The sequence below is a fragment of the Lepidochelys kempii genome, chromosome 1 (genome assembly GCF_965140285.1).
Source record: "Lepidochelys kempii isolate rLepKem1 chromosome 1, rLepKem1.hap1, whole genome shotgun sequence".
Classification (NCBI taxonomy): domain Eukaryota; kingdom Metazoa; phylum Chordata; order Testudines; family Cheloniidae; genus Lepidochelys; species Lepidochelys kempii.
This window is the reverse complement of record NC_136380.1, coordinates 314,733,308-314,747,442: the sequence shown is the minus strand read 5'-3', so window position 1 is coordinate 314,747,442 and position 14,135 is coordinate 314,733,308. Positions and strand designations below refer to the sequence as shown.

The window sequence follows — 14,135 nt, the reverse complement described above, 5'->3', positions numbered from 1 at the left end:
CTTAGATGATTGACCACTTTCTTTCCCTTTCACTGAGTTCAGACACACTGCTTAGAATATGACTCTACAGACATTGGGACTGTTTCTCTTTCTTTCAGTAAAGATGACGTGGAGAAGTGTAAACAGAAGGATTTACTGGAGCAGATGATGGCTGAAATGATTGGAGAATTTCCTGATCTTCATCGAACAATTGTATCGGAGCGAGATATTTACTTGACCTACATGTTGAAGCAAGCAGCTAAGCGAATAGAACTACCTCGTGCTTCAGAAAGTAATTGCTTTAAAGCAGATTCTTAACTTTGTGTTTAGCAAGCAATATGTTCTTAATGTAGTACTCCATGATTTTCCTTCTTCTCAGGAAATCTGAAAAGCTTTGCCATCTTGCTTTGTAGATAGGTACCAGGTGTAATAAATGAGATGTCTTCGTAAATTATAATGCTTAAAAAATAAGGGAGAATATTGTTAAATTAGTATGACAGCCTCTTCTACAAATAGAAGTAGAATGAAATTTTTAGCTTTATGAGAGTGCTTTGAATAATGGATTCCTCCTTCCCATCATGCCTATTTCAAAACAGGAAAATACTAATTAGGCTGCTAAAGTTTGAAAAATGCAGGAGTCAATATTACAGCACAGGATGGGACTCTAGTCTTCTTTTATAAAAGCAATAATATACTTCAGGGAGGGTGCGCATACTGAATATTGTTTCTCATGTCTCTAAAGGCACTTGGCTGTCACTTTTGTGATCCATAATCCCTTGGGATGCATAAAATAATAAATTATGGGTTATTTTATACCTGATATCTTAAGAAGATCTTAGATGTAACTTTAGTGTAGGTCCACCGAGACTGTCTCCCGCTTTTAAAATTTCACAAATGTTGCACTTGGGCCTCTGCTGCTCCCTCACATGGTGTTTTCCTCCGTGATTCCAGCTGGAGCAGCAGCAGAGTGAAACTGGAGAAAAATCATTCAGTTTTGCTGTCAGTCCCATTTGGGTCATGAGGGAAGCAGTAGGTGTCAAAGCAACATGTGAACTGTCTCCCTTTACTGTTGGGTCTGGAGTTCTCCGAGAAGAAAAGGTGATAAAATTTACCACCTCTCTCCTCCCAAATACCTCAGCAGTAGTGGAGGATAGTTTGTGCAGTTTCTCTGCATGGCACTTCCCATGTGACCCAAGAGGACCAGGGTGAAACTGCTCAGAATCACATAGTTTCCAGCAGCAAAACAAAACTGCTTTATGCAAGATCAGCATGGCAATGGCCTCATGCATGATTGAGCCTGGTGATGAGAGATGAAGGAGGAAAAGGGGGGGGGGGTAGATTAGATTCCATCACTAAAAAGGAGATGCTCCAAGGGACACGAGTAGAAAGGGGCTCCACCCAGGTCCTGCTCTTCATGCTGGCACGGTAGCTCCTGCTTCTCTTGGTGCTGGAAAGCAGGATGGGCCCAAGGCCTACCATTGGGGAGGCATAAGGAGCAGGGATTGTGGTGGGTGAAGCAGGGGCTCCTGGAGTTTGGGAGGGTATAGCAGGGGGGCTCCCTGGGCTGGGGCTCCTGGCAGGGGGTGGGTGTTAAGGGCTTATAGGCCAAGGGAGTCAGGCTGAGGGTAGGGGTGGGCAAGGGAGGCTCAGGCTGGTGGGGATGGGGTACTTGGGAGGGGAAGAAGAGAAGTCTTGGCAGTGGTGGGGGCACCTGGATGAGGAAGAAGAGTGGGATCTGGTTGTGTGGGGAGGAGAAAGTCCAGCTGTGTGGGGGGGGGACACCTGGGCAAGGAAGAGGAGGGGGGTCAGGCTGTGTACGTGGCACTGTGTGGAAGGGGAAGGGAGGTTCAGGCTTGTGGTAGGGGGGACACCTGGGAGGGGAAGAGGAGGGTCAGGCTGTGTGGGGAGGGGTGGCACCTGGGAACTGAAGCAGTGGGGAAAGCAGTGGCTGTTTTTTTCGGACTCTTGGAGGTGGCAGCTCTATTTGGGTTCTGACCAGGTTTGGCCCAGCTGCCCTCTGACACCCCCCTCACCATGGCTTATGAATGGAAGAGGGGGGCAAACATCAGTGAGTGGCATTGTGACCTGCCACACAGCATCACAGTGCCACTCAGGTTTGGCTCCCTAGGGAGATGCAGACAGGTTTGGCACCCTGGCAGCTGGGCTGCTTCTTGGCTGTCTCTGGGATGGCCATGGCGATCAGGGCCATGTAAGAGTAGGGGAACTTCAGGGTGGGGTCTGGTTTCTCAAGTCCCTTCTCAGGGTTCAGCTTGTGCTTGGCTCTTTGGGCCTCCTTGCTGGCACTGGTGTCGTGACCCATCAGGTATCTGCTTTGGGGTCCTGGTGGCTGGCCATTATGGCACCCATGTTTCTTCTTCCCAGGGGTAAAGAACCAGCTTTCCTGCTCCCTCAGCTGCTGAAGCCCAATCCCACAATCAGTGTCTCAGTCCCTTATTTGTATCAATTTGGATCAAACTTGCGTCCAGAGCCAGCTGAGACTCAATGCCCCTTTTCCTTAGGAGCTGGTAAAGTTCCTCTTAGTTCTGCCCCTTTTTTAAAAGGCAGCGAATTGTCTCTGGCTCAAGAGCCTCCGAAACCCAATGTACCAAACTACTTGCTCTTGTGTGATTTGTATGGTCTCCAGCAAGTTTTGTGTTCGTCCGGATCACTTTCCCTCGAGGTGCAGAGCCAGCTGAGCATAGTCAAGCTCATTTCTAAGTCATGTTGCATAAATATAGCCAAGTGATTAGCCTACTTAGGTAACATTTCCTGGAGAAAAAGGAGAGTGGGTATTAGATTTTTTTTTTAAATTAAATTGCCATGAATATTTAAATATTCTATCTCTATTAATATATTTCATATTTTTAAAAGTCTCCTCTGATCTAATAATAAATGTAGATTTTTCTTTTATTTGCAGACAATATATCACATGCTCTTGTTTAGTTTAAGGGAGGTGGGTGGGCTCCCAATTCCATAGTTCACAGGGCCCCAAAACTCTTTAATCTGTTCATGCTGGTGAAGGGGGAGAAGAGAAGTAAAAATGGGGGGAGCGTGGAGTAGAGGAAGGGGAGACAATGAAGCAAAGAGTGGAAAGGAAAAAACAGTAGGGAGGATAGATAAAAGCTATTTGGAACAAAGAGAAAATTCAGGGGAGAGATCAGGCAAAGACCTAGGGGATAGAAGAAAGCAGCTGGATTTTCAAGGAGATTGTCTGTCTCTGAGGCTTTTCATTTATTGAATTGTTAGCTGAAGAAGTCTAGCACACAACTGTGTGTTGTGTGTGTGCACGCATGTGTGCACGTCACAAGCAATTTATGGTGTCAGAAAACACTAGTGTGAATTTCTTAGTGAATCAGGCAAAAAGGAGAATCTTGTTTGTGTATTTATTATTTATATGTTGATTTATCCCCATCATGCTGATCCACCATACCTGGCAGAGAGAACCAGAATGGCACCAGTCTTGCTGTAGCATTTACTCAAGTTGGGGAGCTAAAACCTTATACCATGTTTTGAGGTTCATGTATTCAAAGGCCATGTATTCAAATAGGACCTCAAAATTTGTTCTTGAGACTTTGGTGGGCTAAATAGTGAGTGCATATTAGAAGGTGATTTGAGGTTCATTTTTATTTATATTTGAGCAAGGGATATTAAGTGCTTGAAACACAAATTGGAAATGCCGCTCCCAAAACAAAAATAAAGAAGACCATCAGATACTTTAAAAATAGGATAATTGCCCAGTCATGTAAAGAGAACCAGGTGGGCCAAACTCTGTGCTGCTTAGGATCCCCACTGAAATCAGTGGCACTCTGTGTAGACGGAAGGGTCCAATTTTGCAGAGCTCCCTTTGCAGGCTCGGGGCCCAAACGTGTTTTGTATTGTACCCTGATGGTCACTAGACTCGGGTGATCTAGGTTACCCAAATTCCAAAGATGGGCAATGGAGAGTGACTTACTACGATATGTAAGCTTCCAACACCAAGTGCTTATCTGTCAACCTTGACTGCCACAGCTGGATATAATAGGAGAGGAGGTCTTTCAGGGGACCAGGTGTGAGATCATTCAGGGCTTTTTGGATCATTGCTGAAAACCTTGAATGCTGCCCTTCAGAAGCCAATAAGAAGGCAATGCAAAAACTTCCCCCAATTTTATGTGCTCATGGCAGGCTGTACTAGGGAGGAGCTGCATTCTGCCCCAGCTGGAGCTTCTAGGACTTAAAGTAGCACTAGAGCTAGTCAAAATAAGTTACATATGGGGGTGTGTTTATACATGTGTTTTTTAACTTTTTGAAAAATTTTGTTTCATGTTTACGGGGCGTAATTGAAATTGTTCCCTTGAAATATGATTACTTTTTTTTTTTAATTTAAAGATTGCTTACAGTTTGGCAATGTTTTTCTCACTGGAGAAGAGACTGATATATTTTTTTTCCCCTCTTCTCTCTTAGCTGAACCCAGAAAATGTATCCCGTCTGTTGTAGTTGGAGTGGTTGGGATGGGTCATGTGCCTGGAATAGAAAAGAACTGGAACACTGACTTAAACATCCAGGAAATCATGAGGTAACTTTCTTTCCTTTTTGGGTGTTGATTTAGTAGCTCCTCAGCTTTACAGTCTGCAGTAGCCTTTGTTTTTAATGCTTATAACATCTTGCTCAGGTCACCCAGAACCGTGAGCCACACTGTTACCAGTCTGCCTCAACAAGAATGAGCTTTGCTGCTGCTAAGCTGAGTGTCAGCTCCCCGCTTCACCAGCTTGTCTGCCTTGCCAGCAAACTCTTCAGGACTCTGTCAGTCCAAAACTTGCCTTGTAGGTAACAATCAGTGAACCCCAGTTCCCAAGAGACATCTCTCTGGAGTGTCCAGTTCCTCTCACTGGAAGTTGTTAAGTTCACTGCCTCCAAAGAGATGGTGCCCACATTAGCTTGTTAGGTTAGCTGAAGACCCACACTTCACTTTAGTACAGCAGCACTGAGAGAGAGTCGTGTGTTACTACAAAAAAGTTTATTAACAAACAACATAGGTTTAAGTGTCGGTCCCAGGGTATTAGAGAGACGGGGTGGGTGAGGTAATATCTCTTATTGGACAGACCTGAAGAAGAGCTCTGTACGGCTCAAAAGCTTGTGTCTCTCACCAACAGAAGTTGGTCTAATAAAAGATATTATCTCACCCACCTTGTCTCTTCCGGTAAGAGTGAATGAGATATGAAAGGTTACTAACAAAACATGCTTTCTAGTGACTAAAACGTAATGTCAGCAAGTTTCAATCTTTGTCTAATCAGGTCTCTCACCTATAGTACATTCCCAGGGACTTCAACCCCCTTGGTTGAAGGATCCACCTTTCTCAGATGTCTAGAACTCTGGCCACATGTGTTTTTCAAGTGATGTGGCCAAAATGTGTTTGTTTCTACTTATAATTCCTAAAGTCCATTGTCTCTGTTTCAAGAGCCAGGAAGGCTTCCTAGGGGTATAGCCTCCATCCCTCTTGTAAGTGCTAAGTGATCATCTCCCCCACTTGCTGGTTTGATAGCTGCGTTTACTGTATGTGTAAATATACTTCCATTGTTTCTGGGCTCATCAGGCTCCATTTACACTGGAGACACAATCAAGCAGGCAAAACAACATACCTTTGTCTAGGACAGGCTGGGCTTTTAAGCATGCTTGCCAAATGCCTTTTACAAACACATTTGCAGCACACGTCTATAATTCTTTATACTCTGCATGTACATACGTCACTCAGTATTATTAATGACCAGCATATTATCAGTTCAGGTAGGTTACCTTACATGACACTTTTTAGATACAGGTTATGACAACACTGAGGTGGGGCAATGTGTGTGCCAGGCCTGATGTGAGTTGTGCTACGGTGTGCCATCTGCCAGCTGGCATTGTGGGGCTCTGGGGGTCAGCCGTGAAATGGTGTATAATACTTGCAGATTGTTCTTACAACAAGAACATGAGAGAAGCTGTAAAGGGAGGGGGGAAGCTGGATTTCCAGGGTGAGGCATCTGATCAGAAAACTGTCATGCCATGGAAAAAATTGTATTGACCTATGTTTAGGGCTTTTAAAATGAGTGTAGAGTATGTGATTCACAGGTGGGACCTGTAGTATGTTAAAACAAGAAGCTTCAAATATATTTTAACCAAAGAGTGAGACATTGTTGACCTCTGGGCTTTTGTTGTATTCAGGCAGCACTGCCTCTTGAAGTGCAAAATCACAGTTTCTCGTAATCCATTTACTAAGAATAGCAGTGAAACTGCGGCAGAACAGGAGACTACAAAGACTAGCCCCGCCTGCTCAGCATCTTGGGCAGCTGCTGCCCATGCTGCCGTGGCTTCACTGCTATTGTTCCTCAAGCTAGCTTTAATTTTTCAAAGCTAGCATGGGTGTGTCTACATGTGCTGCAGTCACAGCTCCTGATTTGCAGTGTAGACATACTCATAATACCTTGGAATTCAGCCCAGATTAGCAAATTCCAGAATTCACCATTTGATTTTTTTTTTCCCCTTGAATCTATTATGCCCCATTATTGTTGTACCTGAGTGCCTTAATTTCTCTAATGTATTTATCCTCCCAGTACCTCTATGAGGGAGGGAAATCCTTTTATCCCCATTTTACAGAAGGGGAACTGAGGCACAGAGAGGCTTGTCCAAGATCACATAGGAAATCTGGGAATTGAACTCAGGCCTTCCAAGTCATAGGCTTGTGCCCTAACAACTAGACCGTATCTTTTGATGGCTGGTTAGTATTCTCAGTCCAGTTGCTAGTGGACAGAGATCCACATCAGAGTCACAGTAACTGGCATTATTGGTACATTTGTTTGCATTTTCATTAGTGAGTTTGAAGACTGAATGGCATGGAAATTCACCTACCTATCTTCATGCCTACACAGGGGATCCCTCTAAGTCAAGCTTAAGACATTTTGACTGAACTGACACTACTCAAGGCTCTGACTGTGGAGGAGTTGTCAGTCCAACATCTTTCATAAGGCACTAAGTTTGCTTAAATTCTCCTGTTTTTTTTAATAGTATAAATAGGTGTGGCAGAACTTGGTTTGGTATTTTTTTATAATTTTTAAAGATATTGATAATTTTTAAGCATTTTTCAATTTTTATCAGTTTACACTTTCACAGTTGCGGGAAACTGGGATGGGTCAGACAAAAATTATTTAATGACAATGGGCATAGATTCAAAAAGTGAAGGCTTTATAACCGTTGAAACACAAATTGTCAACTTCACGTGTCAAAATATAAAAAGTAAATATCTTCAAATTGAGTTCTAATTTAAGCAGCATTTTTCTTACTTTGCCTATCTGTAAAATTTGATTATAACCAAATAATGGAAATAGTTTTGTCAGTTTGTGTGTGTACAGTGAAATTGATGTTTACAGCCATTTACTGATAAAAATTGAATCTTCCCAAGCCTAAGTATAAAGCAAATAATAACCCTCAGAGTACAACCATTCTCAAACCCCGACTTCTTGGCTGGTGTATGAACTTTCAGCTTTCTCAGCATATTTGAGATGTACAGTCTGTGTGGTTACGGCTGTGTATTCTCTGGGTATTCTTCCTAGATTTAAAGTTCTCCTGCTGTACTGCAGATACCTTTTTATTATGCCTCATAAGGGGCACAGTGATCTGGAAATAACCTTTCTTAGGATTCAGAATCCAAATGTGTATTTCCATTTACAGATTTTTGGATCATCCTATATTGAACTTACTGAACCCCCTTTTGCGTTTATATTCAGAGGTGATTTAAATTAGTTGAGAGACTGAAAAAGAGGGGAAAGCTAACTAATAAGGGGACATAAAAAGATGGAAGCTAAAGTAGTTGTTGTATCTCTATCCCCTGTCCTCCTCCCCCCGCCCCCACATTCTCTCTCTAAGTTGTACCTTTTTTCCAACCCCTCAAAATACAAGATCTTGTTTATATTAGGAAACTTTTATACTCATTGTAACTAAATTAATTTAAAATCAACCTAGTGACCCGGTGCAAATCTCTAATATATGTACACATTTAACCCAGTTTAAATCATGGTAATAGAGATTCAATTTAATCCAGTTTGTCTGTATTACAGGATGGCACCAATGTAATTAAATGTAAATACACTTATTTGTACCAGTGAAACTTTTTGTAGTAATGGCAAGTCCTGACCCTCTTTAAATCCTCATACTGATGTTTAACTTATGCCACCTCACACATTACCTTTGATTTTGGTTCTTTGTAGTTAAATGAATAGTCACATTAAAAACAATTCTGCATTGATTTCAATTTCTCCACAATACTCCTGACAGCATTCTTTGTGTTTGTTAGGGATTCTGATGGTAAAAGAGGTCAAGCTCCTTAGGGAATTAAGTTGTGCCCTATGTGGCTGGAAAGGTCATTGGTCCAGATCCGCAAAAGTATTTAGACTTCTATTGATTTCAGTGGAAGTTAAGAGCCTAAGTACTTCTCAGGAGTATACTACTTACCCTTAGATTTGGAATAAGATGTTGGATGTAATCTATGACCTTGAAAGAATCATTTGCTCTGTCTTAATATACCCATTCCTTGCAAGGGCTCCTGTACTAGTAAAGTGTGTTGTAATGACAAACATTGTGGCAAAAATCATCAGCATTTAATGAAGATGGGGAAGGATCTTTTTCTTCCAGCTATGTGGATGGTAACTTTGTCTTTATCACCTTTACTTCAGTGTGCCTCCACCGTCAACTTCGAGTAAGGTTCTCAGATTTGTCATAAAGGCAACAGTTTTCGGACTGATGGGATATGGCTGCTACCGGGTAGGACAAAGGACAGTTCAATTTGTTCTCTCGATGCCAACAACACAGAACTGTCTTCAGAGGCTGATGGAAATTAGACCTCGACATTGAACGCCCAGTTGAAATACTGTCTGGAGATAATTGCAGAAAAGAGTGCTAAAGACAACACATGCTAATTGGGATGAAAAAGAGGGACTGAGGATTCTAGTCATAGATTCCGTTTGATGCTGAGCCGTGCTGAATTGCTGTGAAGTAAATGGGTTGCTATTAAAAGCTACACCAGCTGTGACCTAATGAATGAGTCTGCTTCCTGATAAGTGTGTGGTATGAAAGTACATGAGTCCAGTCTGAGGTAAATGAAATATGTTACACATATTATATATCATATTATATATTATGTGTATATATAATATATATTTATGATGATGTAGTACAGACAGTGTAAAGAGTGTATATTCTTGACTTTTTCAGAGGAACAAAGCGACATACGGTAACTTAATTGTGTTTCCGCTCAACAGCGCAAGGACACCTCTATGAGTAGTGTTTCGGTATAATACCAAATGATCGTTCCTGGTGCTAAGCACCTATAAAATGATTTAGAAGGACATCTTCTTACAGAAAATTTTGTATACATTTAGGTTTTTTTAAACTTCAGAGCTTTCAAAAAAAATCAGAATGGTACAGGCTATCAGACGTACACCGCCAAGTTTCTTTATGAGCCTTATTAAAGAACTGAAACGTTGCCTTTAGAATTGCATCTCTCCTTACAGACATCAGTAATAGTTTTCTCCTCTGTTGGAAAGGTACACACAGTAGCTTTATCAGCAGCTGTTGGTTAACTTCCAGTGTTTACAGGGCACTCTGTTCCTTTTGGATTTGATTATTTAACCATATTAGTTAGCCAAATCCTTTTGGCTTTAAGTTCAGTATTGTAAACTTTTGAGGCTAGAACTACTGTCTAATTTACTTTTCATGTTGCAAAGCTTTTTCTTTCTTTCTTTGGACAATGTGTCTGGGGTTGATATGCAGTACTTGACCTTACTGTTTTCCCTCCACACATGCAAATGTTTTTTTTTTATCACTATAACTTTTCAGTGGATGAGTATTTTACCTATTTAATAGAAAGAAAAGCAAAAATCAATTAATTTTTTTAACTAGCTATGAGGTTGAGTTTTTTATCTTTGCTGTTTGTTTGTAGAATTATGGGTATGACTTCAATTACTGTAACGTTAAACACTTTTTTTCAGTACATCTACTTCTAACCCTATGTTCATTATGTTTTATAGTTCTTTCTGTATCCATAAGACAGGATTGCCCTTGATTATAAGTGCCCTTGGAAACAAACTATTCCCTCCCCGATGGTATAGCAATCATACTTGTCATATCAATAATGTTTTAATCTCTTAATTTTATGTAAAAGAGGTCCATGTGCTACTGGAGCTCCTATGCAATTGCAAATTGGTTGAAGTGAAGTCCATATCTGTTCTAGTACCTTTACGTGGGGAGGAAGAGCTGAATCTGAGGGATGGCAGCAAGGAGAGGTTGATTTTGGTTTTCATACAGTTCAATAAGGTTAACAAACTGTGCTTGGTTATTAGTAGGGTATGTTTCCAAAGTCTTGTGTGGGGGAAATGTCTTCACACAATCTATTTTGTCCAACGTTTTTGTGCGTGTAACCTTCATGCAGAGTCTTTTTAGAAGCTTTTTCTCTTTAACCCTTAAGAAATGAATGGCCTAATCCTGTTTGCATTTATGCCACTGACATCACTGGCAGGCTGGTATGTCCATTGGGCCTGATACTCCATTTCCTTGCACCTTGTGTAGTTATTTAGATCCCAATCCAGGAAACCACTTCTGGAGATGCTTAATTTAAAGGATGTGTTTAAATCTATCCCAATTAAAACACTTATGTATTTAAGTGCTTTTCTGAATTGGGGTATATACCTGTGCAAGGGAGTGTAAAATACTGCCTACTCAGAATGGCTGTATTTCATACTCACTTTTCACAGATGCAAATGACAATGCAGGACACAGCGGAATTGGGTCCTTCGTCTTCAGTTTTCCATTTATTAACGTTTGAGAAACAAGCAGTGATCTGTATTGAGCTTGAAGGCAGCATTAGCAAATAACTAAGACTAGAAAGACCACCTGAATTCTGAGTCTTGATCTTTTGTAATAATTTAGTAACCTGGTTAGCAGTCCTATTTGAATAATTTTATTACATTTTTATGTACATTTTTAAAGAAAAAGCTTAAGCCCATTCTTCTCCTGGCTTTAGTGACCTACCAAAAGATTGGGAGTTTTTTCCCCTCCTGAGATTTCTCTAGGAGGTTTAGTTCAATGTATTAATGTTTTTTGCTTTAAAATATCTGTGAACATATCTGTGCTCAGGTAATTTTACACAAAAGAAAAAAACTAAGGAAAATTGCAGACAAATGAGCCTTAAATTTGTGTGGGGCTACCACTAAATGATTGTCTTGGAGCATTTTCAGATGCTTAGTATGTTATTTTTTCCCACATGCGCACAATTACCTGCACCCCTGGAAAATGGATATGTCAGTTACTCTTTGATTTTAATGACAATTTGATAATTACCAAAATTTGTTTTTAAAAGTATATTGTTTCCCCCTCTGTATCTCTTAAAATATATAAACAGATTCTTGACACAAGCTGTTTGTTGATGAAGAATTTGTTTTCAAACTGGCAGATCATCAAAACCCACAAGTGTTTATCCTGGGGCAATCAAATGCCTGATGAATTTGCAGACCTAACAATCCTATGAATCCACATATAAGTGGTGTATGTTGTATACTTGATGTGCTATACTATCTATGTAACATGATCAATGTTTTACCCTCCATTAATTTCCTTCTGTATTCTACAATCAATCCTTTAGGTGTTAACAACATTCAGTGAAATTTAAACATGTTGAATTGTCCCAGCCCTCACTCAACCCTGTGAAGCCATATTGTACTTTTTGGTAAACTGTGCATTTGCTTTATGCATTTGTACATCTTATGTAAATCTGAAGTATTTTTAACAAGCGTGTGCCTTTTAGTCTACAACAGTTTAGAGTAAACAGCAGTATGTTCTATGTTATCCAAATAAAATATTTTAACCACTGTTTCTCTTGAAGCCATTTATTTTTTATATTAGTCATCATTTTTAAAAAACAAATACTGGTTAACTAAAATAGATGCAAAATATGCACACCACCTAACGTATTTTTCTATACCATGACTATGTTGCTGAACAGCTTGGCCCAAATCCAGCAAAGCACTTAAATCCATGCTTAAATTTGAGCACATCAGTAGTTTCATAAGAAGTAGATCATGTGGTTAAGTGTTCTGCTTTGGATCAGAACCAGAACACTCATACTTTGAAGGACTGAGCCTCATAAGAGGCTAAAGGTGCATGAATTTGTGGCAAAATAAAACCAGAATTTATTTAATCTTGAAAATTGGACCAGATTAATCAAAATAACCCTTGCAAAAATATATGTGCAGAGCTTTAATTTTGTCAGGATAATGTTCATATTGAAAATAAATCCATATGTAACACAGTTAGATATATAATAGTCGATTTACTGATAATGGAATATGCTATGTGATTTGCCACTCAACTGCCTATACTATTTGTATGCATTTTTGTGAAGAAAGGGAGCTTATGACCACAGGGTTGCATAAGCATTAAGTCCTGTTATCCTTTCTTTGCCATCAGCAGAAGTTTTGCTTATGTGATCTTTGACTGAGTGCTGAATAGGCTATTTAGATGGAAGCAGACGCTGTTTTTAAATAAATGTTAAAATAAAGTGCTAGCCATGGAACTTCCCTCTGACATGCCACGGAAATTGTTAAATGAGTTCTGAAAGTACTGTCTCAGTTGCGGCCCAATCTGGCAAGATGTTGAATGGAGGAGGGTCCTTGTTCCCTTCCAGAATTGGACCCTCATTTTGCTGCTGGAAAAAAAGCCTTAAAGTAAAACAAAAATTACTACACTTCCAGCAAAGATGATCAGTTAGCTAACCCAATGGAAATAATACACGATGATTGGGCATGCAGTATACAGAAGTGCTTAGGGTGAGGCAGCTAAATCAAAGGAATGCCATGCTCTCTCTCCTCCAACCCGCATCCCTTCTAGTATGTTTTTAATCTACTCTTTTGTGTAGGAATAGAAGCCACCTACTTTTATAATCTATTGTTTATCACTGCTGTATACATACATTTGGCCAAGATAGTATTTATGATGAAAGGTCTTTTTAATAGATGCTGACATAATACTGAATCCAATTTAAATTATTGAATTAAAAATCACCCAGAGTTCCACTGGAAGTTGCTTATCTGAAGCTATGCATATGAAATGTAAAACCCTTTAAAAAGTGCCAGTTATGAGAAATATAACACGTTATCTCAAAGTGCCAGACAGTAGTGGGAACTACACATTAAAAAAGAGGAAAATTATGTCATTTATGTAATTCTAAGACAAACTTGTAGTTGTTTGTTGTTTCCCTCTGAAATTAAAATAAACTTTAATTTTAGACTTTGATGTTTCAGGACTGTTTCTTTACTTCAAGTCTAATAACTCCTATCTAATAACATATTTTTACAGCTGCACTGATGAAGGGCCATATCCAGCATGAGGCTAAGCTCATTCACCTGCCTTTTGATATTGACTGCAAGTCTGAGCTATAGAGGGGAGCAGCTGAGTGTCAACTAGGCTAAAATTGGGAAATACCACTATGTGGTAGATTCCCGTGGCACTGTGCAGCCACAAAGAGTCCCTCTGTGCCAGCTATGTGAAATGGAGATGTTCTGCTCGGCATTCCTATGCTGAGGCAGATGTGTGACTTGTCAAATTGCCATGTATATTCTTCTTCTTTTGCCTGCTGTATTCTTATTGGGAGGGAATCAGATGAAAGCTTCCTCTACTGGGGGAACCAATAGCAGCGAAGAAATGGAGTTATCCTTTCTGCCCCCATTAGCAGTGGGGGAAAAAGAGGTAACTGGGGGAGACAATTAGCAAGGAGGTTGTGTCATGTTTTTCTTCACAGGTCCTCCCCTTCAGCAGTGTGTCCCCTGCCTCTTGCTTGATGCCCTGGCTGGTGTTCCAAGAGGCTGTGCTGGTGCAAGGGCAGCTCTGAAGAGCTCACAGCTTCTGACGTAAGCACTTTCCTTTCACTCATCTGGAGTGTTCTTTATTTTTTAAATGCTGCAAGGGGAAGACTTCTGATTGCTGGTTTGGATAAACAAACTGAGTCATACAGTCACTTCCACCTCTCACCCAATCCCAGCTTGATGCAAAATATTTTAGATGTGTGCTGTGCTGAGGAAAGAAGTGAGAGTTCAGCTTTTTTTAAAAAAAAAACATAAATGCATCTCTTCAGCTTTTTAAATTTTTTTAAAATAATC

The 14,135-nt window shown here is 40.3% G+C and overlaps 1 protein-coding gene across 2 annotated transcripts in view; it reads left to right on the top strand.

Moving 5' to 3' along the window:
* Nucleotides 1-11,853, top strand: part of TRABD (TraB domain containing) — a 49,907-nt gene extending 38,054 nt beyond the window's left edge. Inside the window, exons 8-10 of one of the 2 annotated variants that reach the window (XM_073328291.1) lie at nt 99-271; nt 4,420-4,531; nt 8,661-11,853. In XM_073328291.1, the coding sequence (XP_073184392.1) occupies nt 99-271; nt 4,420-4,531; nt 8,661-8,838 (463 nt within the window). In that variant the 3' untranslated portion in view covers nt 8,839-11,853. The remainder of the gene's footprint in view (nt 1-98; nt 272-4,419; nt 4,532-8,660) is intronic. The other variant, XM_073328290.1, reaches the window with a different exon arrangement.
* Nucleotides 11,854-14,135: the final 2,282 nt, after the last annotated feature.